At 43.4% G+C, this 27922-nt stretch overlaps 1 protein-coding gene across 3 annotated transcripts; it reads right to left on the reverse strand.

Moving 5' to 3' along the window:
• On the reverse strand, positions 1–27368 carry TECTB (tectorin beta). Of its 3 annotated transcripts, none has more exons than XM_082423340.1 (11): positions 18577–27368; positions 18297–18444; positions 17377–17567; positions 15466–15608; positions 15288–15360; positions 11616–11719; positions 11384–11467; positions 7296–7458; positions 5721–5793; positions 4558–4590; positions 1–2405 (listed from the first exon to the last, which is right to left on the reverse strand). In XM_082423340.1, exons 2-11 carry the CDS (start codon positions 18370–18372, stop codon positions 2344–2346), a joined length of 1002 nt encoding a protein of 333 aa, XP_082279466.1. In that variant the 5' UTR covers positions 18373–18444; positions 18577–27368; the 3' UTR covers positions 1–2343. The 3 variants fall into 3 exon arrangements, with proteins under 3 accessions (XP_082279466.1, XP_082279465.1, XP_082279467.1); XM_082423341.1 differs by lacking the exon at positions 1–2405 and adding an exon at positions 3316–3455; XM_082423339.1 differs by lacking the exon at positions 7296–7458 and having other exon boundaries at positions 2–3455.
• Positions 27369–27922: the final 554 nt, after the last annotated feature.

The raw sequence follows: 27922 nt of genomic DNA on the forward strand, positions 1-27922 counted from the left end.
GGAATCTTCCCAGACCAGGGCTCGAACCCATGTCCCCTGCATTGGCAGGCGGATTCTTAACCGCTGGACCACCAGGGAAGTCCCAAGGATTGAGAGCTTTTGACTGATGCTCGGAAGGAGGGAAGGTAGAGGCATTTTTATGAAGGGACAGGGGAGTTACCTTAGCATGGAGACAGTAGGCCAAAAGTTATCTTCTCATGCCTCATATCTTCTTCCCTTGTTTGGGATCAGGGCTTCTGGGTGCTAAGCACTTTGTTCCATTATGAAAGGGAACAAGGCAACTTCTGCTATGGGGTCTCTTAGAGAGATTGGCCAGTTCCCACCGACCTATCCATCTATCCATCCATCCATCCATCCATGCATCTTTATGAACATTTCATTAATTCAAAGAGCATTTATTGAGTACTTACTCTGTGCCAGGTACCACATTGGGGGACACAAGAAAATATGAAACTTTCTATGATCTTTAGTTCTCAGCTTAGCTGGGGAGAGGAAACATAGTAGTAATGCAACATATTGAGGACTAACAGGTATGTACAAAAGAGCAGAAGTAACTGAGAAATCCAGTACTGTTACATTGAAAGAGAATTAGAAAATAACACACAGATGTAGGGATGGGGTGGGATATGACAATCAACTATCATTATCCCATCTTTGTATCTGTACGGAGTGTGTGTGTTTGTTCCCTTCCAGCCCTAGCCCACATGCTTACACAGTTATGTTCATATAATAAAAACTTTGTTACTTCTGCCTTTTTCATCAAACATCGTAACATAAACATCTGGCATCCAGTCACACACATGCACATAGAACATATATACACATGTGCCTACATATAAACATTCACACACACATGTGCATATATACATACACATGTATGCACATATACATATATACATGCACATATACACATATACTGAGTATATACAGACAGCAATCTCTCTATATCTATCTCTCTACAGCTATAGCTATAGCTGTATCTATCAATTGGTAGAGATTTATGTGCCTGTGTATACTCAGTATATATGTGTGTATATATATCCATGTCTATATATTTTGTTTGAATTACTCAAGTTTAGAGAGAGAGAGACAGAGAGAAGATGTCTTTAGGGTTCATAATTAGGAATTTTGATAAGAGCACTTTCCTAAAATCTATATTCAGGGTTTTTTTCTATGTCAACCAAGGATACCTAAGGGAGAAAGTACCCTTTCCTCCTTCTCTAAATGTCTGTTTTATGTTTAGCACTAATGGGAATTTGCAAGAGAGATTGTTTGGAGAGTGACTTTCTCTTAATTCCTTAGTAGAGAAGTTGTGAGACATGAAACATGCAACCAAACATCATGGGGCTGTTAACTTTGAGTTGAAGCACATGCCGTTGCTGGTGACAGACATGAGGGCCTTAGAGACAGGGATGACCACAAAAACTTTTCCCCCAGACATTAATCATACAAAATGGCTCTGCCTCCTTGCCGAGGAACACAATACTGGAATTTTTGAAATGCAATTGTAGGATAAAATGATTGAAAACCTGTGAAATATATGTGAATTTAAGAAGCTCTAGTTGTAGAAACCAGTGGGAGGGTTGAAGAATTGGCTACCAACATGATATATTTACACTGTAAGCTATCGTCATAGGTTATTTATTTTAAGGCATTTTATTTATTCCATAGCACCACCAAGAGATACAAGATCATTAACATTATGATAAAACAAAACAAAACTAACACAACTTTGTTTTACTCTGACAGCCAAGGATTTATGATTATGGCTGTGAGTATGCTATTTAAGAGTTTTTGACTAGAACCAATGAAATACGTCTTCTGTCCTTCCTGACTACAAAAATTCTGAATTTATAGGAAGAAGAGATCCCAAACTGGTTGGAGCACCAGCTTTGAGACCAGTTTCAGCTACGAGTCATTTTAATCTAGCCTATTGCTAAACATGCACTCTGTGTCTCCAGAGATTTGAGAACTAGCTTAATTTCTGAGTTCATTAACACAGTTGTAAAAGAACCATCAAACTACAGATCTCAAAACTTCTCAAATACATTAAATACAGAGATACAAACTGACGTGTTTTCCAATGATAAGCCCGCTAATTGAGTCTATACAAGACAAAGAACAGAATTTAAAGCTCAGGCTTTTCCTAGCACATCTCAGCTTCTAGCCTCAAACCGGGGTCCTCAGTGCATTTTCAGGGATCTGCCAATTCTCTACCAGGACCGCTTCTTTCCGTTTTTGTTTGCTTGACCGTGTAAATCATTACTCTCAACATATTCTGGATCACTGGGGTGGCAGTGCTCTCAGCATGAGAAACCACGTGATTTCACTGGCCATTTGTCTTCATTTTATTTGCATTTGTGTTTCCGATTTTTTGTTGGTTCCATTCGAATGGTCGTAGGTTACTGAGACAAAAAAAGATATGGGCTTGAATGTTGAAGTAAAGCCTAAATGAGGTCAGACCATTCTCTACAAATGAAGATTTCTTAGCAGAGCAAATAGAAATAGTGAGAGCCTTGGGCATCACGAGAAGGATGGGGTCGCCAAGCTGCAGAGAACCTGTCGTGGCAGTCCCTCTGAAGCCTGTTACAAGCAGCAGTTTCATTTAGGCAATGCCACATTATCATGGTCAATGAATGCTAATGTGAGTTTTACTCTTTTTGTAGCTTGAGTCCTATTCAATTTGTAATATTCTTTCGATCTTAGACGTATATATCAGCTATAAAAATAAGGAGTGTACGCCTATATAATGTTTATACATATTTAAGAAAACTTATAATAAAACACCAGTTGGGTTAGCACTCACTGGGGGCTCTCAAGAATCATTTTCCTTTATATTATTCAGGTTTGAGCAAACGAATGTTTTCTACTCTGATTCCCACATCATCATTTGAAAGATTAGAACCCCCACCTGGTGGCTCAGCCCTGGTCTTTAGATAGGAATTGCACAGCCTCAATGACAAAGGCTCCTCCGGCAAAGTTGGTTGTTCCTGTGCATTCTGTCCTCAGCACTGACTTTGTGCTTATGCCCTACCTTCTCCTCAAAATGCTCAGCTGCGCTTGGTTGGGTGTGCTAGTCTTTTAAAATTAGAATAGCTTTCAAAGGAGTCCGCTGCAGTCTCGACTTGACTATGGGGAAAGGAGACTCCTCCGCCGGCTGCAGGGGAGGGATGGCAGAATCTAAGAGCCACAGGAAGTCACAAGAGGAAGTGGGGCACCGAAGAAAAACAATCACTGAAATTCACGAAAATCACTGGAACACATATTTGGCAAAGCGCTGTTCTCTGCTCCCCAACAATACGGTCTTCTGTTTGTTCTTTTTGGCAGCACACTAAATGTGAGTTTGTCATTGACAGAGGAGATGGTCTTGGGTGGAGGAGCTGCAGCTGCCTGCCTGGCTCTCCCTTAGAACACAGCACAAATCCCCAGCAACACGATGAGGTGATAGAGAACATCTGTGGACCAGACAGGAAAGGAGACAGTTCGACAAGGAGCAAGGAGAACTCGACAAAAGAGTCAACTCAACATAACTGAGTCAACTCAAGGACGTTAAGTAGGTTTTCATAAAACTCTGCACATTTGGTACATAGTCAGTTTTGTTCATCCTCTGGGGTTTGCATAGCTCACTTTCATCAGTACAAAGAACCCAACAGATACGCCTAGGATAGGGACCTCTGACAGATGGGAACCCGAACTTCGATAATACAGTGACGGTGCGTTTCACTGTAGACTCCAGATGGTGCATCTGAGAGTCTCAAACAGTTGGTTTGCATGATTTCCTGTAATTGTGAGAGCAAATCCTACATCTGTGAGTTTGTTTATAAATAGAACTGCCTTACCCATCTTCTCGCATCATTTGTTGAGATCTTGGGTCTTAGCTGAAATGCATCTTCCTCTAAGATGCTTCCCGGGCTGCTGTCTAAATCATTATTCAGCCCCACCCACCATACTTCATGCATATTAGGAAGGGCAGGAGCCTTGCCTGCCTTGTTCACTGCAGCAGTCGCACCACCTAGAAAAGTGCCTGGTACAGAGTCAGTAATTATGGCTAATCTCTACTGGATGTTTGTTGCTTTCTGGGCATTGTTTAGTGCTCTTAGTTGTAATAGTTAATCCACACAACAACTTCTGTGTATGATATGGGCAATTATTAACCCAATTTCATAGAGGAAACTGGGGAATGCAGGAGTGGGGTCATGGCCCAAGGTCACTCAGTTCATGAGGGGCAGGGTCATAGAACGGACTCAGAAATATTTGCTGAATGAACAGATCATTGAAAATCACGTTTTCTGAACACAGAAACCCAAGAGGAACCACCTGGTGATGTCTTTGCTTAGACTTGGTAGGGGGGTGGGGGAGCCAGCTCTGCTTCACCCAGCTTGCCCCCAGCCCCTCCCTCCCTTCAGAGCTCAGGGGCTGGTTGGAGAGAGACCTTTCGACCTCCAATCCCCCTCCGCCTCATTCAGGTAAAGGCTTTGCTGGGGCCAAAGGTAAGCCTCTTTTAAAACACACATCTGCCTGTTAAAAGCATTGCCCAGAGCTGTCTCTTTTCCTTACCTGAGAAGCTATAGAGACCGGAGGATCCCCTGCCTGTAGTGAGGAAAGAAAGAGAATACAGAAGGTTTAAGAAAAGATCACAGAGGGAGAAGTCTCAGAGCTGTGTTCCTAAAACACAAACCTGACTGGATTCTCCCCTGATGAAACCAACCCGCTCCCCATTGTCTTTAGCACAAAGTTTCTTGCAGGGCTGACAAAGGCTTCATCTCACACCATTTTCATCTCGGCTCTCTATGGCAGGGGTTGGTAAACTTTCTGAAAAGGGCGGGTGATAGTAAACTTTTTCAGCTGCGCAGGCCACTTGTTCTCTATTGCAACTACTTGATGCTGTCGAAAGTAGCTGGAGACAAGCCCTAAATGAACCAGTGTGGCTATGTTCCAATAAAACTTTCTGTATATACGATGAAATTTGAATTTCATATAATTTTTGTGTGTTATGAAATATTGTTTCCTTTGATTTTTTTCAACCACATAAAAAGGAAAAACTGCCCTTAGCTTACAGGTCATACAAAATCAGGCAGCAGATGGGGTTGGGCTCCTGACCAGAGTTGGGTGACTGTCCTCTAAAGCTCCCAGGCCTTGCCCCGCCTCGATGTCACAGCACTCTTGAGGTCAGACTTAAAGATGACTCGCAGAGGTCCTCCCTAAGCCTGACTATGCTGAGCTGCCTACGCATCTATTCCCATAGACCCTACCTCTTCCACCCCCACTAACAGTAATCTCCCTTTCCCTTAGCATTCAGCATCTCCCTCCTTGCTGGATGGTACATTCTTGAGGACAGGGCCCGTGTGGGTCTCCTTTATTTCTGAAACCCCAGGGCCCACCCAGCTCCTTTACTAGTTTTGTTGACATGCCCTGGATGCCCCAGTACGTTTCATTTTCTATTATCATTATCACCTGCACACTGTGCCTGGAAGCTCAGCACTTCCTAGTCCCTGGGGGGCATTGGAATTGAGGCCACAGGCCGAACTTTTCAGGGTAGTTAACAAACCTCCTTGATCGGGCGTGAGTTACCCACCCCCCAGGTGAGGAGATGCGTTGCAGGTAAAGGTTGTGTCTACAGGCACAACTGGTTTGGCAATTCAGTTAAAATGCTCAAACCGGCCGTGCCTGTGGACGCAGCCCAGCTTGAGGGCAACCATTTGGAAAACAGAGAAGCTTACTACGGAGGGAGAGCTCGACGACCAGGACGCCCCCAGTCTGGTCCCGGAGGAGGCGTTTTCGTTTGTCACAAGTCTGGAGACCCAGGAGAAGCCGAGGGGAGAGGTGGGATGAGAAACAAACAGAGGAGAGAAAAGAGATTTTTTTTTAAGAAGTCACAAAGTTGATGGAGTCAAAATTCCCCAGGCCTCAGACATTAGTTCCCTTATTGTTTTTATAACCCAGAGAGATGTATGTCATTGCTTCTCCAACTTGAGAAAAGGAAGAAATCTTTCCGGCCTTAACTCTTCAAGCTGGAACAAATCCACATTGCGTGTGGGAGGAACTGACTCCGTTTCTTTTGATGAGAAGTAAGGCTTTTTCCCATAGTTACTCTCATCTCTGTGATTTGAGACGTGGATACCCGCAAAATGTGTTCTGGTTCATTTTCTTTTTAAAATGTAGTGCCAATAATAATCCTTTCATGAACAGTTAAATGTTTCTCTACTCCCTTCCCTTTCTCTGTTTTTGCTCATAAGTGACCACTGTCTGGCCCAATGAATCAACAGAAATAGAGATTATCATCTTATTTCTGTTGGTTACTATAGGCAATGCGAGCAGGTACCCTCCTCAGAAACACTGTGTCCTTCCTCACTGAGGTCTCCGGTCCAAATAGACTGGAGGAGGTAACAGTTTGGAATTTAACACTTTTAGATCTTCAAGGCAGTGGTTCTCAAACATGCGCGCCCCTTGAAGAGCTTGTTAAAACACAGATTGCTGGGTCCGCCCAGGGTGTCTGAATCAGGTGGTCTGGGGCCAGGGGTTGGGGTGGGGGGCTGAGAATTTGCATCCCTAACAAGTTCCCAGGTGATGCTGAAACAGTGTGGACCACACTTTGGAACCACTGCTCTAAGGACCAGGTTCTCACCTGGTCGCAATGGAAAATCGTCTTCCACCTGAATTCATTACGCGTGTTGATTGATCCTGCAGCAACTTCTTGGTGGAGGAGGTGGAGGGGAAGCTGACCGTCCTGCATGAGCTACTAAACATGTCTGGGAAGCTGAGCCCTTCCTCTCACGTGGTCGGAACAGCTGTGACCTCATGTCACGAATTCCTGCAACATCTCTCTCGTCCATCTTAAGTCTCCGAGATGGACGTTCAGGCTGGTAAGTCAAGAGCTAAAAATACCTACCTTCGACTTCCATCCAGAGCCTATTGCTACCAGCTGAATTTTGAATCTCCCTTGTCCTGTTAACTTTTTCAAAGCATCTCCATGTCTGTTGTTTCTTTCATTTTCCCTAACATTGCTCTCTGAAAAGAGAAGGGCCGCCATTACTCATCACCACTCTATCTTTAAAGAGGAGAAAACCAGGCTCTGGGGTTAAGTGACCTGGGCCAGACCATGTAGCTTGTTCGTGGCGGGGGCAGACACGCCTGGAACGTCTGCCCTACCCTCAGCAGCCTTTCTCCAGTATGTCCTCACACACATCTACGCTGGTCTGTTGACAATTTCCCAGGGAAAAATACAGCTTCTCAAATACCGTCCCGTCACCCTCACAGCCTCAGGTAATAGTCTCATTCCGGGAAGGATGGCTCACCACTGGGCAGGAGAGCTTCTCACTGTCACAGATGAAAGTCTCACAGTGTAACCACACCTTGGACAATTTGGGGATGTTCTGGAACCGGAAAGCATTGAATTGGAAGGTTGCCCTGTGGTCTTTCCCATTCTCATGCACGAGGACTGTTTCATCCGTAGGGCAGCTGGAGCACACGGGGTCGGGGGAGGGAAGGGGGAGAGACAAGGTCATCTCATGAACTCCAGCAAGGGCGCCTGAGGCAAAGTCACGCACGGCCTCCCCTGGGCTTTTACACAGCACGTTATCCTTCTGAAGCACTGTGGCAGCACCTCACTTATCCTCATTTCTTTGGGGTCAGTTGGAGGAGCTATGAGATGGCTGTGACCATCCCCATTCTACAGATAGAGTACAGCAAGGGTGGAGCAACTTACGAGAAGCCACACATCTGGAAGTCACCACACCTCTGTTCCCAAGAAATGAAATCCCCCAGACAACGTCCTCCAGAGGACTGGGATACGTAAAGACTCCCAGCATATGTCCAAAATAAAGATGGTGGTGCTGGGAACGGCATTTCCCAAAGTGCTCTCACAGCCACCTACGCCCAGGTCACACCCAACATATTGCTGTGTGTGTATTGTGGGGTTTTGCCACTGGGAATTTGAATTTACATTGTACTATTTAAGCGGTGCTATATCTATTCTATTATATAATTACCTTTGTAAAGATATTTTTAACATGAGCACGGAAAAAAATGGCTGGAAGGATACCATTTAAATGTTAACACTGGCTATTATAGACAGTTTTTGTTTTCTTCTTTCACCTTTATGTTTTTTTTTTTAAATTTTCTATAATGAGAATGTAATATTTGGGAAGTTTCAAAGTCCCAAATGTACAACTGCAGTAAAAGAAAAAATAATGACATAGATGGGCATTTGTCGAAACCAATTGTTCTCACCTGGGGGCCATTTTGCCCCCCAGGGGAAATTTGGCATGTGGTTGTCATGACTGGGGGGAAGATACCCCTGACACCTAGAGGGTAGAGACCAGGGATGCTGCAGAATGCCCTACAGGGAACAGGACAGACCCCATAACAAAGAATGATCCAGCCCCAAAAGTCAACAGTGTCGAGATTGAGAAAGCCTGGTTTAAGCACAGTAATTTTTCATTAACCAAACACATATGGATTCCCTACTTAAGTGCCAGACATTCAGCCAGCTTGGGAACAGACACAGTGGTTCTGGGGAATGCACAGCGAGACCCACAGAGTGTGAGGGCCTGTATGCAGGTGACGATGAGCACCAGAGCCTGTCCTCTTCGGAACAAAGGTCTCTGGGTTCAAAAGCTTAAGACCAGTGGACAGCACCGCAGTGGAACCTGAAGTTCATGCCCCGCCTGGCGTGTCTCTCTGACTCTATCGTCCTTCCAACTCAACACACACACTAGGGAGCAGTGCAGCCGCCCCAGGGAAACTTCATGGGGGACCCTCCCCCATCCCAGTCCACCAGAATCAGACATTAGGGGCCAAATTAGAGGTAGGACGGAGGGGGTGTTAACTCTGAGAGTGAGTGAAACGAGCCGTGAAAACTGCACCTTATATCTGGACCAGGGCCAGAAGCTGGGATCTGTTGGTGGTGGCCTCTGAGCAGTGACAGGAGCTAGGGGCATCTTCTGAGCTGTGAAACAAGACTCTTGAAGGATCATTTGGTCATTAAACCGGAGACCCTTGTACGAACTCAAGACTAAGTCCTTAAAATAGCTTCTGGCTGCTGGAGTGTCCAGGTATGGTGTCAGACAGTGGGAACAATGTAAAGCAGAGCTTTGCTGGCGGCAGGAAGGAGGCAAGTAACAGGCAGGCTTAGATGCCCTGGCACTGCTGCCTCTTGTCTCTGGCTGTGGCACCTGTCCCTCCGTGACAGGTATCTCGGGATTGTGGAACACCCACGGGGAGGCTTTCACACCATCATCACTTCCCCACCTGAGATCAAAATTCCTATTCTAATCTCTCCAGGCATTCTTGAAAACTGGCTTTTCCTTCCAAAGGGCCTGGTGTGAGCCAAAACCATCTGGGAGGTTATGGGAGTGGCCTTTCTAATTCTCCCCTTTGGCACTGGTCTTCGTGCAATTATCTCCAACCTCAAGGGGCCATTTCAGTTAGGCAGTATTTGCAACTAGGTCAGGGTGTCTTTAATTTAGCTGTGCTTAAATGCAGAGTCCCAGGGTTCACCCAGGGACCTTCTGATGTTGTAGGTTTACAACGTGTCTGCATGTGTAGCAGATACCCAAAGGAATTCCTGTGCACACTAGGGTTTGAGGACCGCTTGTAGCGACTACCCCAAAGTCACATGCATTCCCTTTTCTGCCATATTACACATCCACTAGGTGAGCAGGGACACTAGAATTATCTGAGGAGATGATTCCGTGGTGTGGCAGAAGCCTTTGCCCTTGTGTGGCTATTGTTTGAGAGAGGTTCCCAATGCCTCTTGGTAATTTCAGGGTCCCTGTAGGTCAGTAGTTTATTTCAGAATCTCCCTGAGGTCATTTGATTTGCACCATCATCAACAGAACCTAAATGAATCATTCAAGGACAGATGTGAAATAAGGACCCAAACTAAGCTCCCATCTCTGCAGGAAGGTGGGTTGCTTGGGTGTGGGCCTTGCTGGCCTGTCCTACCTTGTGTTATCAAGAGATAACGCTGCCCAGATCATCCATCCCTTTACTAGCTTAGACTCTGGGTAAGTTTCTGAACTTATCTGTGCCTCAGGTTCCTCATCTATAAAATAGTGATTGTTATATTACCTACTCTATAGGAAGTGTAGTGAAATTGAAATAAATTAGTATTAGTAAAGCACCTACCTAGAGTAATGCCTGGTATGTTGTAAGGGCTGTATAAGTGTTTGTTAAATAAAAATAGATAAAGATCCAAAGTGGCTTCACCTTTGTTATCTTATCATCTTTGTCCCTGGCGGCAGTGTTTACTCAGCCCTGATGGGTCCAGTGTAACTGGTCTGCTTTGGTTTGGGGAATGGCCTCTTCTGTGTTTACTGTTTGTTGTGTGGATGACGCCTGCACCTCTAGTCTAACTCATCCTCTCCTTTGTTTTCCAAAGTTACAATTCTAAGTGCTTCTAGACAATTGTCATCTCAAGGTCAATATGTCATCCCTGAACTCAAGGAGAATCCAAACTCCCTTATCCAGAACCCCTCTTCCCTAGGAGCCTACGACAAACACTTTCTCATCTTCACAATTCTCGGTGCAACAGCAGAAAGCATTCTTTGCCACATGTTCCTCAGACATTGTACCCTGTCCTTCCCTCTACCATATCCAATTGGTTGCTAAATTTTTATTGCTTCTCCCTCCCTTGGGTGACGTTGGATGACCTTCTTTCCATTCACTTGGCTACAACCTTGATTCAGGTCTTATCACCTTTGGCTCTAGACCTGCCACAGCCTCTAATCTGGTCTTCCTACCTCCCATGTTCTGTTTCTAACCACCCTATGTGTGATTTCCAGAACCACATTTCTATACTATAATCCCATTACTTTAGTCCTCTACTCCAAATTTTAAGAACTCCCCATTACCTATGAAATTATTAGTAAATAAAAACAATGATATTATTAAAATTGATTGAATACCAGCTAGGTACTATGTACTAAGCTTTTTACATGGATATCTAAGTTAGTTCTCATCAGGGTTCTGATGTCAGATTGATTGGATTTGAACCCAACCTGCCCACTTCCCCATAATGATTGGATGTGAACCCAACCTGCCCACCTCCCCATAAACACACACATACACTAACTATGTGATATTACTTAACCCCTCCTGTGCCTCAGTTTTCTCATCTGGAAAATGGGGATGATAGTAATAATACCTACCTGTTGTAAGGCAAATGAGTTAATATATGATAAAGCTCTCAGAACAGAACCTGGTACCTAGAAAGCACTATGTAAGTGATTCCTGGTATCAGTACTGTCTGGAAGCACAGAGGAAGTCACTGATGTGACCCTAACAGGCTCCACCTCTTCCTTCCAAGCTGTCCCAAGCCAGAGCAGCCCTGGATCTACCTAGCCCCACCTCTCAGCCCTGCGGTCTAGAGAGCCGTACCTACCCCTTGTTGATCAGCTGCCACTGCAAGGGATACATGAAATCAGCCGAAGGTGTGGCCCAACAGCTGTTCACAACCACTTTAAACCTGGAAATGAAGCAAAACGCATCACTGTGAGCTAGGGAGTTGTATGCCTAGAAACTTTGGGTGATTAAAAAGCCTCTGGGCTGTTTTTGTTTGTCTGTTTTTCTCTTCTTTGTATTTATAAATACAAACATTAAGAACACACACTTACCTAATGCTTAACCCTTTGGCTTCTACTCCTGCAAACAGATCTGAACCAATTTCGGAGGTCTCCAGGATAAAAGGCGCTTCTTTCTTAACGGAGAACTTGGCATTCTTTGGAAGGAAATTGACACTGGGCGTTATGATCTGTCAGACTGAGCAGCTGGGTCTGACGGGAGCAGATGAATCGGGATGGAAGGGGGGAGGAACAACCCAAAGGCACAGGTACATGAGACCAAAGTGAGACCCGCCGGGACCAGAGAGGCTGTACCTCCTAGGATGCTGGTGCCATCTTAGAAGGGATGAGGACATCACATGTATGTCCAGGAGACTGCGCTATATAGAGACCAAAATCATAGACTGCTGTCCCCGGTGTAGCCAGAGGTGCTTCTCCTGGCTCCATCTCCCGGGAACCAAGAATTGGAATATTGGAATAATACCTCCACTTGCAGGGGAAGCTTCCTGATTATGTTACATAGTGGAGCACAGAATCTGCACCCTTAATTCAATTTCTGAAGCAAAACGCTTTTAAGGGTCAGTTTTTCCACTTCTCACCTGACAGTGAGGCAATACTCAGTGTGACTTCCCCCTACTTTCTTTGTAACATGAAAATTAGGGACCTATGTCCAGATAGCTTCACCCTTTAGTACCTGGACAGTTTATTTTGGCAAATTCTGGGCTCTGCCTTTTAATAGGGGCATTAACCCAGGAAATCATACAGAGAAAAGAGTCACTAGGATGATGAATGGACCACCAAGAATGGGATGATGTTTAGTTTGGGAAAGACAAGCTTGAGCTAGTTGAAGGACCATCAGTAACGTGTAGTATCGTTTCAGAGGACAGAACCAGGACCAGTGGGCCAGAGTTCGGAATGTCAGATTTCATGACATCAGATTTCACATGCTGACCTAACGTGAGAAGGTCCAACTTGCCATTGCCCTTGGAAGAGGTGGGGAACCCATCCTTCAGCAGCCTTGCAGAAGGGTTTTGGGCATTGGGTGGAAGGTCAAGATTAATCACCTCTGAGGTTTGTTCTGACTCCGGAAGTCTATGATTTTGGTCTCTATTGCTTGCCTTCGTTCCATCCCAAGCTTTGGCATTTGTTTCTGTCTAACTAAAAGGAATAGTCAATACCATTTTGATTGAATAGAAGTCAACCTAATCCCACTCTGACATTGATGTTCAACCCTATAAAGGTAACAGTGCTGGTGCTAGGATTTCTCAGTTTCCACTTTAAACAAGGTCAAAGTTCACAATTGTGAGAATGACTACTTCCTCAGGCATTTACTTTGTGCCAGGCGCTGTGCAAAGGGTTTTATAAGGATTATTTCATTTAACCCTCATAACAAACCTCTCAGATAAGTGCTATTATTATCCCCACTTAACAAATGCAGAGGCGGAGGCCCAGAGAGGTTAACTAACTTGTCCGAGGTCACACAACTAGTAAATGGCGGAAACAGGCTTCAAACCAGTGGTCTGATGTCAAGGCCTATTTTCTTAACCACAATGCTAGGCTACTTCTACAAGTTGACTACCTTCCTTTATTTCGGATTGGGAGTCAAGATAACTTTACCAAGAATACCAACCACGGACCGTTGGCAGAATTGAGTGGAAGGGGGTAGAGAGAGAAGAGAGGAAGCGTGCTGAGTAGAACTGGTGGTTTTGGAGCCTGGCATTTGGAGCTCTCAGAATCCTAAGCAACTAGCAGAGCATTGATTCTATTGTGCCATGCAGGGCACAGCTCGGTCTCTGGTAATTTGATGGAAATATATGCAGCTAGCAGCTGTTGCTTCAGAAACACACAAGAATGCCCTCAAAGCAGAAGAAGGGAGGAGAAGAAAAATACCAACCTCATGGGTAAGGCACAGGAAACCGAGCCCATTGTGGGAATGTTAATCAGTACCAAAGTCTCGGTTATAACCTCAGAGCCCCCTCGTTGCCAAGGTTTTTTTGTCCTGTAAGGGTCTTGGTGGGCCCTAGGGAAGGCCTTAGCCTCATTTCTAACAGTTCAAGGAAGCAGTCTGTCTAGCCCAGAGGATGGCCTGGGTGATGCTGAGGACATGCTTCCTAATTTTTGTTTTTTCTTAAGAAAGTTATAAGATTTGATATTTCTGTCTGAAACTTAGCTCCACATAACTGATGGTGGATGATGACTTTTGACAATCGTGGTGCCTCTCCATTTCCAACTGTTGTAAAACCTTCATAGGGTCATATCTATAATTTTATCTGGTTAAAGCAACAATCATGTATTTCCAGACAGGGACTCAGTAGTAAAGACAGCCTGTCATCAGGATGTCCCCTGAGTCTGTTGTCAATGTGTGAAGCTTATTTTCCTCTCTGGATAACCTTCATCAGTTACTACAGTGGTTTTGCCATCCTTTCATCACCCTGGTGATCCACGCTGTTTTAACCCCCCTGATTATAGGTCAAGGGATTGTATGGAATTTCCTTTTCTCAGGACTTAACCACTAGTGGTGTGTAGCCTGGGGCAGATCTAGGTTTTGTGGGACCTTGAAGCTTATTTAGAGAGCCCTCTTTAATTAAAAGAATCAAAACTTTGAATACAAAATTAGACACAGGGCCTTGAAAAGGGCCTGTGGAAGTGAGGGGTCATGAAACTTAAGCTTCATTCCCAGCATAGTAAGTTTGCCTTGGAGACCAATGTTAGGGGACCTTGTTCCAGACTGGGTACTGCTCTGGACCAGCTGTGGGATCTTGGACAGATCATTTCCTCACTGGGTTTCAGATCCTCAGCTGTAAAATGGACTAGGTTATTCTAGGATCCCTTCTAGCTCTCACCTTCTAAGTTCAGCAAGATTAATAGCTTCCAGGGAGCTGGTAAAGCAAGTTGAAAGAGTTCAAGGTCAGTGGAGTTCCAGGTAATATAGTTGTTTCCTTTGCGAAATGAATGGGTTGTACATGGTGGCCTCTAAGGCTATCTTCCAGTTCTAATGTTGGAAGTAAAGGTTTCTATTTCTGCCTGCATTTTCCTTTAGCCAGCTGGGCCATCTCCTATGTGCATGTCCCCTCACTGGAAGCTGCGGGTCTGAAAAACAGAGCACCCCATCTAAACAGGAGGCCAGCTGGGCTAATGGCCATTGCATATTCAGTTTCTCTGGAGCATTTTATTCTTAGTGCCTTTAGCTTTGATGTCAACGTAGGCAGCATGCCCAAATTAGACAAAGTGGAGGCCCACTAAGTAAAGGGCTTTGGAGACCAAAAAACTAGGCGGCAGCAGCCAACCCCAACCTCTCCCCTTAGCCCTGTCCCAGGTAGGAATCTCACTACTCTGTGCCAATGTTTTAACAAGAGCTGGACCCTAAATATGAATCTCTGGAGGGGGTTGTAGTGGAAAGTAATCTTGATTAAGCATTAGACCTTGGCTGTCTTTACTGCCGATTGACCTTTGATTTCTCTTATCTCAATTTTCTCATCTGTGAAATGGGAAGATTGCCCTTTTTTCTCCGTGGCACCTTTCCTTTCTTCCCTCCAGTCTATGAATCTGAATGTCTGCTGCATCTAGTCTTTAAAGAGGCTTAAAGCTAGACCAAAGCTTACGTCTCAATTCAAATTCAAGAATGGGGGTCTGCATACAGCTTAGAGGAGAACAAATGCTGAGGAAGCATCCCATCATCTCCTAGAAAGGCCCCAGGGTAGCAGTGGAGACCTGGAGACCACTTACAGTGTAGAAGTTGAGAGACAACTGGCTTTCAAATGTGCCCATGCTCCCGTTCTTCACATGAACAGTGGCCACTCTGAAAAGGGGAGAGAATTTTGCATAAGGACTGAAACATGCCTGGTTGACAGGGGCTGCAGAACACACGCAAGGCAGCCAGCCCTCCGCTCGCGGAGCAGCTTACCTCTGGTCAAAGGCAGCCTGGTTCACCAAGTAGGTGGAGTGGTAAGTGCAGGAAAAAGAGTAGTTCACAGGCTGGTTCTTTACGATCACGGTGCTGTCGTTGGAAACAATGTGGCTGTAGAAGTGGTAGATGGGGGGCTTGTACTGTAGAAAGAAAGAAGGCGGTTAGGGTGGCCCTGTACCCCCATGACGTGAATGAGGCCTCTTGGATAAATGATTGAAGATGGTTCAGAAAAAAGCCTAATGGGGAGGCATGAATGTCTGCCATTGATATAGCACCCACTCTTGTTTGTCGGTGAGCTGATAATTTTTGTAAAGAGATCTTAAGTCTGTTCAAGATTGTTTTTTTTTTTTTTTTATAAATTTATTTATTTTATGTATTTATTTTTGTCTGTGTTGGGTCTTCGTTGCTGCATGCGGGCTTTCTCTAGTTGCGGCGAGTGGGAGCAGGCTTCTCATTGTGGTGGTTTCTCTTGTTGTGGAGCAAGGGCTCTAGGCGCGCGGGCTCAGTAGTTGTGGCGCATGGGCTTAGTTGCTCCGCGGCATGTGGGATCTTCCCAGACCAGGGCTCGAACCCGTCCCCTGCATTGGCAGGCGGATTCTTAACCACTGTGCCACCAGGGAAGTCCAAGATTGTTTATAATAATCTAAGTTGAATGTTGTACACTTAAAAAAAATCCATATACCCATTGGGCTTCTGACCGAAATGGACTGGCTCAGGAACCTCTATCTCCCAACATCAACTTTTAATTTACTTTCCCCTGTCCAAGTAATCTTATGTGACACCTTCACCCACCTCCCATCTCTAGAACATAACTGCCTGGTTCTTTGCTCTTTCCTTCTTCCAATCATGAGCACTATTTCTGAGATTCTTTCCTCTGACTTGTTGGACTTTAAAATCACCGCATATTAGAGTTAAAAGGGATCTTGAACATTCACTTGAGAAGTGATCTGCCTAAGACTGCACAGATGATTTCTAGTTCATTTTACCAGGATATTCAAAGACATGATGTTTTTATTAATCATGCCCATGACTCTTCTCCCTAAATCCCTGAATCCTTGTGGGACCTTTAGGAAGAGGAGGTAGCCCCAGGAGCTGAGACCCGATAGATGTGCCATCTCCTTCAGTCAAGGCCGTAGGAGTTCTAGATGTCAGCCAGAGTGTCAGAAGACCTAGGATCCCTTCATGACTATATCACTACTGGTTCTGTGGCCCCGAACTAGTGGCTTTGCTGGGAGGTCTCAGATTTCTCCTCCATCCCATAAGGATACTTGGCAAGAGGATGTCTGTGGTTCCTTTTAATTCTGATTACCTGTCCTGGGTACTTCACAAGACCCAATTATGGGTTGTGTTATACTTTGGTCACTCCTTTAAGATGGCTTCCATTATCTTTTTATTTTTTTGGCCATGGCGCGTGGCATGTGGGATCTTAGTTCCCCGACCAGGGATTGAACCCGTGCCCCCTGCAGTGGAAGCACAGAGTCTTAACCACTGGACCACCAGGGAAGTCCCTAAGATGCCTTCCACATGCACCCCTTTGTCACCACTTCCAAGTCTCGGGCAGAGGATGGCTCACCCATCCAACTCAGGAAGGATGGCAGCCATGAGCATGTGTTCAGAGCTCCAAGTGAGGTGGAGGTGGGAAATGTACTTTGTTCTACTCACGGAAGGTGGCTTAGCTGCTCAGGCAGTGAATTAGGAGAACAAAATTTAAATCCAAAGAGTCACCTAAACTAGACAGAAGAAAAGAATTTAAATAACACTAATATCTCAGGAAATTTGGGAGTTGGGACTGACTCTTCAAAAGAAAGTGGTGAATTCTGAATCTTTTTAAGGGTGGACAGAAGATGTCTCATTCTTGGGCCCAGTTGCCTCCTCTTAGCAACTCCTCCACGTGTGGCCTGGTCTTACCTCGGACTGGGTTCCACAATAGGACTTGTTTTTAGGTGACAAATCTGGGATTACAAATTGATAGTAACCTCCTTCGTGGACCCCATTGTAACACAGCCCACCAAGCGCCAGCTGGTGCACTTCCCATCCATAGGGACACTCTGGGATTTTGGTGATGATTGTTTTTGGATAACAAAACACAAGAATGACATCTGGAAAGAGGAAAGACATGGTCTGAAATCAGATCTGGTAATATCTACATATGGTGGGCTCCTGTTACAGCTGAGCATGCAAAGCAGTTAGTTAAAAATACTTTCCCCACTATTCTTCATGAGCTGTGATGAAAGTTTTCCCCCAACTTCAGTCACTGAAGTTCCACTTTTACAGTTTTTGAAACCTCTGTGTAATATCTGCATTATTCTTAATACGTATTCAAAATTGGTCCACTTTTAAGCTTTAACCTATATTAAGGAATGTATTTTTGAAACCAGATTAAATGTATTTTCATATATATATTTATATTTCCAAAAAATATATATATATTTCCAATCCATTCAATCTGGTTTCATATGTATATGAAAATCCCATGAAATGAGCATATAAAATTTAAAATGTCCATTTATGCACAATGCTATGAAACAGTAATTTATGACACAGGACAGAAAAGTAGTAGTCAAACAGAAAATGGGAAGAAAATGTGAAGATTTTATCTCTATTTGTTCATCTATTTAGCAGCCTCTAATTTTTAAAAAGTGTAACTTTACCCAATAGATTTGTACTTTCTGTGGGAAAAACCGGATGGGCGTTGGGGTGCTTAAGTGCTTCTACTTGGCTACAGTATCGCATTTTCCTAACAATAGAAGCCCAGGGCTATGAACTCTGCGAAGGGAAGTGTCAGGAAAAGTTCCTTTCCAGGAAAATGGGCTAGCACCAGAGCATACCTGCTTTATTTGGAGTGCAAGATCTCGCAGAGGCTTCTGCAAAGACAGCCAACAGGACGAAGGCCCTCATCACCATTGCTCTTGCCAGGTGGCCAAATCAAGCTGGCCGAACGTTCACGGTCCTGTCAGGGCCCGAGCCTCGATCATTCTAGGTCAGAAACACGAGCGAGAAATTAAAATCAAGGGTGAGCACAAGGCAGCACATACAGAGGAGACGGATCATGCGTCCCGTTTCTAAGGGCTCTTCGTCTGCATTGCGAGGCAAACATGGGGCTCATACCACAGAGAGTGTCAATTTCACACGCGGCTGCTCGTGTTCCCGACTGTTTCATTCTCTCCGACTGCAGACTGCCTCTCAGATGCTCCCCAAATCTCTGTTCCCAGTCCTAGCTGGACTTTATATACGCCGAGGGTGTAAAAGAAACCGGCTCCAGATAAATCACAATGAACATGCATTATCCACCGTGGGGGGGGAATAAAAGGCAACCTTGCACAAGAATCCGATGGGAAGCTCAGTTACGGCCACTTGAGGCTAATTTCTTTTACTTCACAGAGTTGGAGAACCTTTTTTTTTTAAAACTACTTTTTAAACCAGGGGTGGAATAAAAAGTTGAATTTTTTCCTCCTCATACAAAAATAACTCTGATTGGAGGTTACAGGTTACAATTTGCATGGTTGCATGGTTACAGGTGACAATTTTCTTCTTTTACATCTTGCTTTCTTTGGTTTATTTCTTGCTTTCTTATTTTTATATGCAGGCTATCTAAACTGAATTTAGGAAGACTTAAGTTCAGCAGTGGTACACTGGATATTAAACAAAAAAAATAGGCTGTTTATGTTCATGCAAACATGTTAAAGATTTTTTTCTCTAATATCTTCTAATAAACTCCGAACTTCTAGAGTTTCATCTTGAAGTTCATCAAAACTTCATATGGAAATACAACTTTTGATTGTAGACCCCCTAGGTTTCTAAAGTTTTGTTAGTCTCCCAGAGCGGTGATATTGGGAGAAGGAACTTAGAAAGGCAATCTTTCTTTAAAAAAATTTTTGTTTGTTATGGAAGTATAGTTGATTTACAATGTTGTGTTAGTTTCTGGTGTACAGCAAAATGATTCAGTTTTATGTATATATATATATATATGTACATATATATATGTATTCTTTTTCATATTATTTTCCATTATGGTTTATTATTGAATATAGTTCCCTGTGCCAGACAGTAGGATCTTGTTGTTTACCTATTTTATATGTAGTAGTGTGTATCTGTTAATCCCAAACTCCTAATTTATCCCCCCTACACCCCCTTTTCCCTTCAGGAAGCACAAGTTTATTTTCTATGTCTGTGAGTCTGTTTCTGTTTTGTAAATAATTTGTATCATATTTTGGATTCCACATATAAGTGGTATCATATGGTATTTGTCTTTCTCAGAGAGGCAATCTTATGATTCAATTCTTAGTCACCAAACAAGATCCCACCAAAAACAACAGATAAAATGCGGCTCCTGGGAAGTTTCCAAATATATTCCCTGGGAATTTTTAGTACCCAGAAATTTAAGAATGAAAAATAAGGGTTCCTTTTAGGTTTTGTTTTTAGAGGAAACGGACTCTTTTATCAACCAACTGAGAGCATTTTGTACAGAAGCCACTACATTAAGCTTTTTGAGAGACATGTAAAAAGTGTAGAAAAATGCCCTGCTTGAGGGAGTTTATAATGTATCTGAGAAGGTAAATTGTACACAGTGACTCAGAGTTAGAATGCCATGTTAAGTCATTGTGCCACTACTGACCACATTTTCTTAGTTTTAAGATACACGTCTCTCCCTCCAAGTGCATATAATTTAATGTCTCAGAGACGCTGGGATGCGTCTTATAAGCAATATGTATACACAGTATGGTAGAGTTTCCTTATATCCTCAAAACCTATTGTTAAATCAATGGCATGCCTTACAATGATGATACCTAAGAACTAAGGAAATAGCCATATGGCAAGCCACAAAAGATTTCTGTGACTCAGTTTCTTTCTCTGTAAATGGAAGCCACAGCCCTGAACTCACCTCACGGGGTGGGAGAGCAATGATGTGAAGGCTCTTGTAAACTGTAAAGTGCTAGGTAAAGAAACAGCTCGCACGAAGAGACAACTAACAATTTCTGGCAACATGTATGTGTCCCTGAGTTGTTTTTCTTTTCCTCGGAAGTACCATGAAGTGCCCATTGTAGATTCACGCTACATGAGACATATCTATATTGTATAACACACATGAATATATTTTATAGATAAAGACCAAATGGGCTGGAGAGGGGAAGAAGAGGAAACACATTAATTTTTTTAATGCTAGGATCAAGTTTAGTGTGACCTGGAAATGTCAGCACGTTTATACTGGTCTCCACAACTCATTAGAGGCATTACTTCCTGAGCAAAAATGGCGCTTGAATCTCACAAGCATGCATGACGTCTGAGTTTCTCTTTCCTAGGGCTTAGCACGAACTCTGAGCTTCTTCCTCCGTCCATTTTTTTAAATATATATTAAGTCCCTACAGTATACTGGGGACAAGGCCCTGGGAAGACACAGGCAAATCAGCAGAACTAGGAACTGGGTGGGTGGGTGCGGGATGCACGGAGTCATAGAAATCTGTACCGGGAACGTAGGATGGGGAGGAGGGAAAAGGGAGAGTCGACATGCTTGACAGAGGAAGAAACAGGTAAGTCGAGTCACAGAGGCCTCATACAGCCTAATTTCATAAGGATGGCCTCTCTGATTTGACACAAATGTTATGCATCACTGATAATTCAGCATTGGTCTTCCATGTATATGAGGATACTTGTTTCTATTTCAAGAAGATTCTTTTCACCCATCTTCAAATACGTCCTTCTTTTCAGCCAACCTTGGCCCAGGGGGGTCAGTAGGATCATCTTGACTCTGACCTGGAAGGGCAGAGTTCACTCATGAAAAGGGTTGCAGGGGAGCTAAAGGCCTTCCCTCTCTCCCAGTGGAAATGTCTGATGGATGCCTACAAGGTGCCAGGCAGATAGATACTGAAGTTGGCCTGGGAATCAAAAGCCCACCTCTACCCCTTACTAGCTGTGTACTCTTGGGCAAGTTACTTAGCTTCTGTGAGCCTTAATTTCCTCCTTTCCTGAAAGGATGTGATCATATCTATGATATAATGTTACTAGGAGTATTAAATGAAGTGTAAATTGGTTTGCATAGAGTAGCTTATTTTCTTCTATAGGAGCAGAACCTCAGGGAAGACTTGTTTTATGCTCAGTTCTGCTTGGAAAATCCAAAGAGGGGAGCCTATTAGGAGGGGGTTGTCACTAGATAGTATACATTAATGTCATCAGTGCTGAATTACATCATAGGTAATTAAGAGCACAGGTTCTGGAATTAGAGGTTGTGGCTCTGTCACATTTCCAATTGTGGGATCTTGGGCAAGTCACTTGACCTTTCCAAGCCTTCAGTTTCCAAATCTGTATAATCAGACTTCCCATCTCCTATGGCTGTTGCAAGGACCTTGCACACAGTAAGTGCTCAATAAATGTTCCCTAGTTTATTGGTCTAAGGTTGGTACCCTCAGGCTGGGAGGACATGTTAATCGTGTTCCTATTTGAACTCGGGGCATTTTCTAATGGGAATATTTCTCTCTTTAGAAGCCCATCTTCACAAAGAGCAGGTGCTTTTGATTTCTAAAGAAGCCCGATAATGATAAGATCTTGCCTACAATTTCTCTGATTGTTACCCAGCTAACAATCAGGTACATGATACTCCTTTCAAAGGCAAGTTGAATAAAGCTGGGGAAGCGAGTCAACTTTTGTGGCAGGCTAGTCTCTAGATGTGTAATTTGCATAAGAAACAGAATGGGACAAAATGTACTTGGGCCAAACAGTATTTGATACTAGCTCTGATAAAAAGTAGGAGGCTTCTATTTTTTTCTTGGTAATTACCCACGATTTCACTGCCCCACCCCATCCCCTTTCTGCTTTTCACCACTCCTCTCCCTTCCTGAGATGGTAGGGTAGGAGGGGTGCCTCTGGGAAACGACCCAAAAGCGATGTCTCCAACTGAGGCCCATGGCTACATCTCCGTAAAACACAAATAAAACTGATGGGAAGATTTTTAAAATAACAGGATCTTGAAAGAGGCCGATAAATAGGGTTTTATGGCAAACTCATCTGAAAAATGAGTTTGTCTCTCCTTGTATCTTTCTTTTGTGAATTGCCAGGCAATAGAAGGTACCAGTTCTATTCGAAGGTCTTGCACGGTTTGTGAAAGCTGGCCCAGATGCAAAAGGGTTGCCATTTGCAGAATTCCAATCAACGTTGTCATTCATAGCTCAGGAATCATATAGGTGATGAATCATGATGATAGACAAACCAGTAAACTCTTCCTGAGGTAACAGATGGTAGTCTGAAAATCAAGCTAGTAAGCATGCATTAAAATTTAAAAGGCTGCTTTATTAAATTATTTTTTAAAGCGCACTGTTTCGAGTTCATTAAACATTGGCTTTGTTAAATGAACTCCATTGTTTCCTTTAAGCTCTGAATCAAGCCTTCTTCTACTTTGTGGGAGACCCTGTTTGCCAGTTTGCAGATGAGTGGGTGTTCCCTTGCAGGATTCAATGGCCGACTCCTCCCAGTTCTCCAGAGAAAGTGGTGTTCCCCTCATGGAAAATGCACTTCATAAAGGAGAACTGAGAAGTGAGAAAAGACCCTCTTCTGAGAGTGCATTTGCAATTCAGAGCAAGAAGCTCCACCTCCTCCATCCCTCCACAGACCCTGAGGCCACGAGTTCCCAGAGTGCCCCAGGCATACACACTGGCCTTTCCAGGCTTATCTGGCTAATCTCTGAGCAGGGGATAAAGACTTGCCCTCTTTTTCTGAAGAGTAGGACCCATCAGCCCCTCCCTTTCCTGTCTTCTCCCCACCCTCCTCTCCTCCTCCAATCATAGGACTGAAGAATTAAAAATAGCTCATCCTCAGATCAAGATTAGGAATCTCACTGCTGGTATAAAACATTGAAGGTGAATAATTTGTTCTGTTCTTAAAACTTCCCAGAGTATTGTCCACTTATTCTTTCATTCATTTACTCATCCATTCATTCACCAAATATGTAATGAGTGTCTGTAAGGTACCAGGTAGTAATCAAATACACATATATGAAAATATACATATCTCTATCTATCTATCTATCTATCTATCTATCTATCTATCTGTCTAATCTATCATCTCCTACTTGGGGTAAGTGTAAGGATATTGAGGAAGAACACAAATAGGCTTTAAAAATAAAGAATAATGGGACAGAGAAGAGGCATCTAATTTAGACAGCCTGGTCAAGGAAATCTCTTTGAAGAGACTTAAGATGGGACCTGAAGGATGAGGAGTTGGGCTGGGTGCTGAAGGGATGTGTGCATCTGTATATGCACGCTTGTGTGTGTGTGTAGGGACAGAATATTCTAGGAAGGGGGTATGGCACTTAAGGAGGCTCTGATATAAGGTGGAGATGATACATTCACCAATCATCACATACTTTTTATTTTAAAGTTCTTTTCCCAGACACCCAAGCAAGTTTTCCTGTTTGACTCGAAGCACATTTCCTCTTGCTTGGCCTTTCATATTATGAGCATTTCCATCCTTGGTGGATAATGCCATTCTGGGTTTTCTTTTCCTGTTTGGCAAATTAGTGTCACTTTGGTTATAGATTTTTAATTCAGATTAGAGTAATTGTCCCATAGATCTGTAGAAACTAAAACTAATTCACAGATTTACTCTCTGGGACCCATGTCTGTTTCGGTGGACTGATTTTTCTTTCCAGGAACTTCAAGGGGAGCCATTCTCTTACCCAGTGAGCTTCTTCCTCATTCCCAGCCAAAGTCTAACCAAGCCTGATACCTTTGTAATTGTGACAGAGGTGGAGTGAGTTTCATTTTCCTTTACGTCTGTGATGGTTTAGTGTAGAGATACTGGCCCAGTCCAGTTCTCAGATAGCCAGAGATGGGTAGAAGGAAGAAGCAGCAGAAGAAAAGAACCTATATAATGATCTTGTGCACTATTGCTAGATGACTGTGCAACTGTAACCACATGTCACTTTGTTCTCAAATGCCTACATGCTCTAGATGGATACCAGGTACATCAGGTACATGGCACATGTACTACCACTTCCCCCTTCTGCATGCATGCCAGACAAGACCTCAGAAGCATTCTCAACACCATACTTCAAAGAGACACTATTAATCAATTGGAATTAGCATATGAGTTGAAACCCATTTGTTATCTGTGGTATAAGCAACTGCATTGCTTCTAGGACAGAATTATACCCTCAGAGCTGATATACTTCTCCTACACAGCATTTATCATAGTGTGACTTCACTTTTTTGAATGAAACCTCCTTTACTAGAATGAAAGCTGCATCAAGGCAAGGGTTACAACTGGGTGTTTGCTTAGCATTAAATTCCTAGCTCCCAGCACAGTACCTAGCGCATAGTTGATTTAGAAAGCATTTACTGAATGAAAGAATGACACAAAGTTGTCCTTTGGAAGAAGCCAAAGGACTTTTCAAACTGCAAAGCAACTGCCCTCAAACACTAGCCTCTGCTGAAGGGTATTATCCTGGATTTCTACGTGAAGTCAATTAGATTATGGCTAGTTAGCATATAGAGACCTGATCAAACTCCTCCTGAAGCCCTGAAAATGTGCATCTCTGATTTTCCTTCAGCCAGCTCTTTACAGTCAGTACTAGTTCTCAGTACCTGTTCTGATTACAGCAGCACCTGCAGGCACCATTGTTTAAGTGTTTCTGAAGAGAAGGCCATTTCCATGCTGCATCAGAGGGGTTTCTGTATAACAGTAGTGCATGTGCCTGCCCATGTTTTCCCTTTCCTCTAAGAAAAAACAGCATCCTGAGATGGGGGAGGAAGTGTTTCAAAACCCTGCAGCTCCATTAGCACCCTCCTGCAAAATGCATGCTTGACAGTGAGATTACATGAATTTTAAATGATCTCATGTACTAAGTGCTGAGTAGTCCCATTTTTTTCTGTTTTCTCTGACACTGCACCTGTGGGTCCCATTTGTTCAATAAACTGGCAGAATGACGTGTGACACTTTTAAGTCTAATTCACATCTCAGTGAATACATTGTGCATTTCTGAACCTAGAGAATTAAAATGTCTGTGTTAAACATTTGGGGAAAGTTGAAGTAACTTGGGAAATTACAAAGGTAGTTTCTACTATTCATATAAAATAGGCACTCCAACTAGTTTTAAAGACTAAAGGGCAGGGGAATTCCCTGGTGGTCTGGTGGTTAGGACTCTGCACTTCCATTGCAGAGGGCACGGGTTCGATTCCCAGCTGGGGGACAAAGATCTTGCCAGCCGGGCAGTGCGGCCAAAAAAAAAAAAAGAAAAAGGCTAAAGGGCAATAGTTTTGATGAAAGCAACTTATAAATCATGGCAGAATCCCCATCATATCATCTATAATTCATATTTGTAGAGGGAAATTAGAGCAATAAGTTTATGTTGCAAACTTTCTGTGTATGGTAATGATTAAAAAAGAAAACCTTTCATTGGATTGATTGATCTTTTGATTAAAACAAAACCCTTTCGTTGGATTGATCAGTTTTTTGATTTCTGAAATGAAGCTTTTTGCTTGTACAGCCAGAGGGAAATGGTCATGAAAATGGATTTATTGATCAATAGCTGCAGGGAGCAAAGCAAAAGGCTGGAGCAAGGTACACACATACTTATAGTTTCATTGACAAGTGATTTTCTTAAAGCCACAAACTCAAGGCTCTTATGGACCCAAGGGGAAGGGTATCAAAAATTCTGAAGCTGCATGTCCTTCCTTTCTTGGGTCAGAGCTTTGGGGATGGAAAGTGGAAGTTAGGTGATTTCAGAAGGTTGCAGATGGCTGACACGGTAACCAGGGCCAGACCACACTGGACAACATTGGCAGCAGACATGAGCAATAGAGAAATATTGGGTAAGAGCTGAAGTGTTTATGGACTACGGGGGTAGATATTGGATTATGGGGAATTTTTTGTTGATTTTTTAAAAAATGTTGGTGAATGAATGCAGTCTCCATTATCCAGACAATTCATACCCAGTCTTCAAAGACAAACTCAACGCTACCTGCTGCGTGAGGCTGTCTCAGATTTCCTAACTCCTGGGGACTTTGAACTGTTTGAACTTCTGTTCTCTGCATCACGTATATGGCTTCTAGCGTGTGCTGCTGTATTTGTCTTGTCTTCTTAAAATGAGAACTTGTTGGGCTTCCCTGGTGGCGCAGTGGTTGGGAATCTGCCTGCCAATGCAGAGGACACGGGTTCGAGCCCTAGTCCGGGAGGGTCCCACATGCCGCGGAGCAACTAGGCCCGTGAGCCACAACTACTGAGCCTGCGCGTCTGGAGCCTGTGCTCCGCAACAAGAGAGACCGCGATAGTGAGAGGCCCGCGCACCGCGATGAAGAGTGGCCCCCACTTGCCGCAACTGGAGAAAGCCCTCGCGCAGAAACGAAGGCCCAACACAGCCAAAAATAAATAAATTAATTAATAAAAAAAAAAAAATGAGAACTTGTAGGTCTTTGTATTAAAACAACAAAATAAAGTCATAATGATCATTTATTAAAGGATTATGATGTCAGGTTCTGTGCAAGAATAGAAAGATAGATATAAAGCCCCAAATCTTAGTGGTTTAATATGATAGAAATTCACTTCTCACTCATGTGACGTTTCCAACAGTCATCCCAGCTGGTCGGCAGTCTTCCCATGATTATCCACGGAACTGGGCTTCTTGTGCCTCATGGCTCTGTTCTCTGGGTCCTCAGACGTCTCTGTATTGAGCCAACAGATGGAGAATGAGTATGGAGGATCTCCAGTGGGGAAGCTGAAAAGGCCAGGCCTGGAAAGAGTACACATCATTCCTACTTACAGTTCATTGACTAGAACTCAGTCATGTGGCAACATTTAACTCCAGCTGTCTGCCCAGGGAGAAGAGAAAATGGGTTTTGGTGAACAGATAGCAGTCAAATATATAGAGCTACCTTTGGGAAGAGTGTGTGTGCTTGTGTATACCTGTCTGCCTGACTATCTATCTATCTATTTATCTATCTATCTATCTATCTATCGATCGATCAATCTATTTTTCTATCATCTATCAATCTATTGATCTAAGTGGATTTTATTATTCTCATTTTACAGATAAGAAAACTGAAACCTGGGAAGATTAAGTCACTTGCTGGGGTAAGTGCAGGTGCTTGAATGTGACCCACCATTGTCTGGTTTGACAGCTACCACACTATATTTGCTTATTAACCTGATTTATTCTACTATTACATTGTTCTCTATTTCCCCTGTCACCATTCTTATTCATGCCTCACAACATCCTAACTTAACTGCTAGAATAGCGTCAGCTGTGTTCAGCTTGATGTCAGTCAATCAGGCAAATTACTGACAGATCAATCTCCTTAAAAGACATCTCCAACCTTATCAATTCATGACCTGAAATCTTTAATAAATGCTCAGTAAATATTTGTTAACTGACTCCCTAATACAAAGCAAAGGCCTTGGACTGGGTTCAAGGCCCCCGATTAGAGAATTATCTGGAAGCAATCTGAGAGTGTGCACTGGGTCTTAGACT

The sequence above is a fragment of the Balaenoptera physalus genome (genome assembly GCF_965194825.1).
Source record: "Balaenoptera physalus genome assembly, chromosome: 14".
NCBI lineage: Eukaryota > Metazoa > Chordata > Mammalia > Artiodactyla > Balaenopteridae > Balaenoptera > Balaenoptera physalus.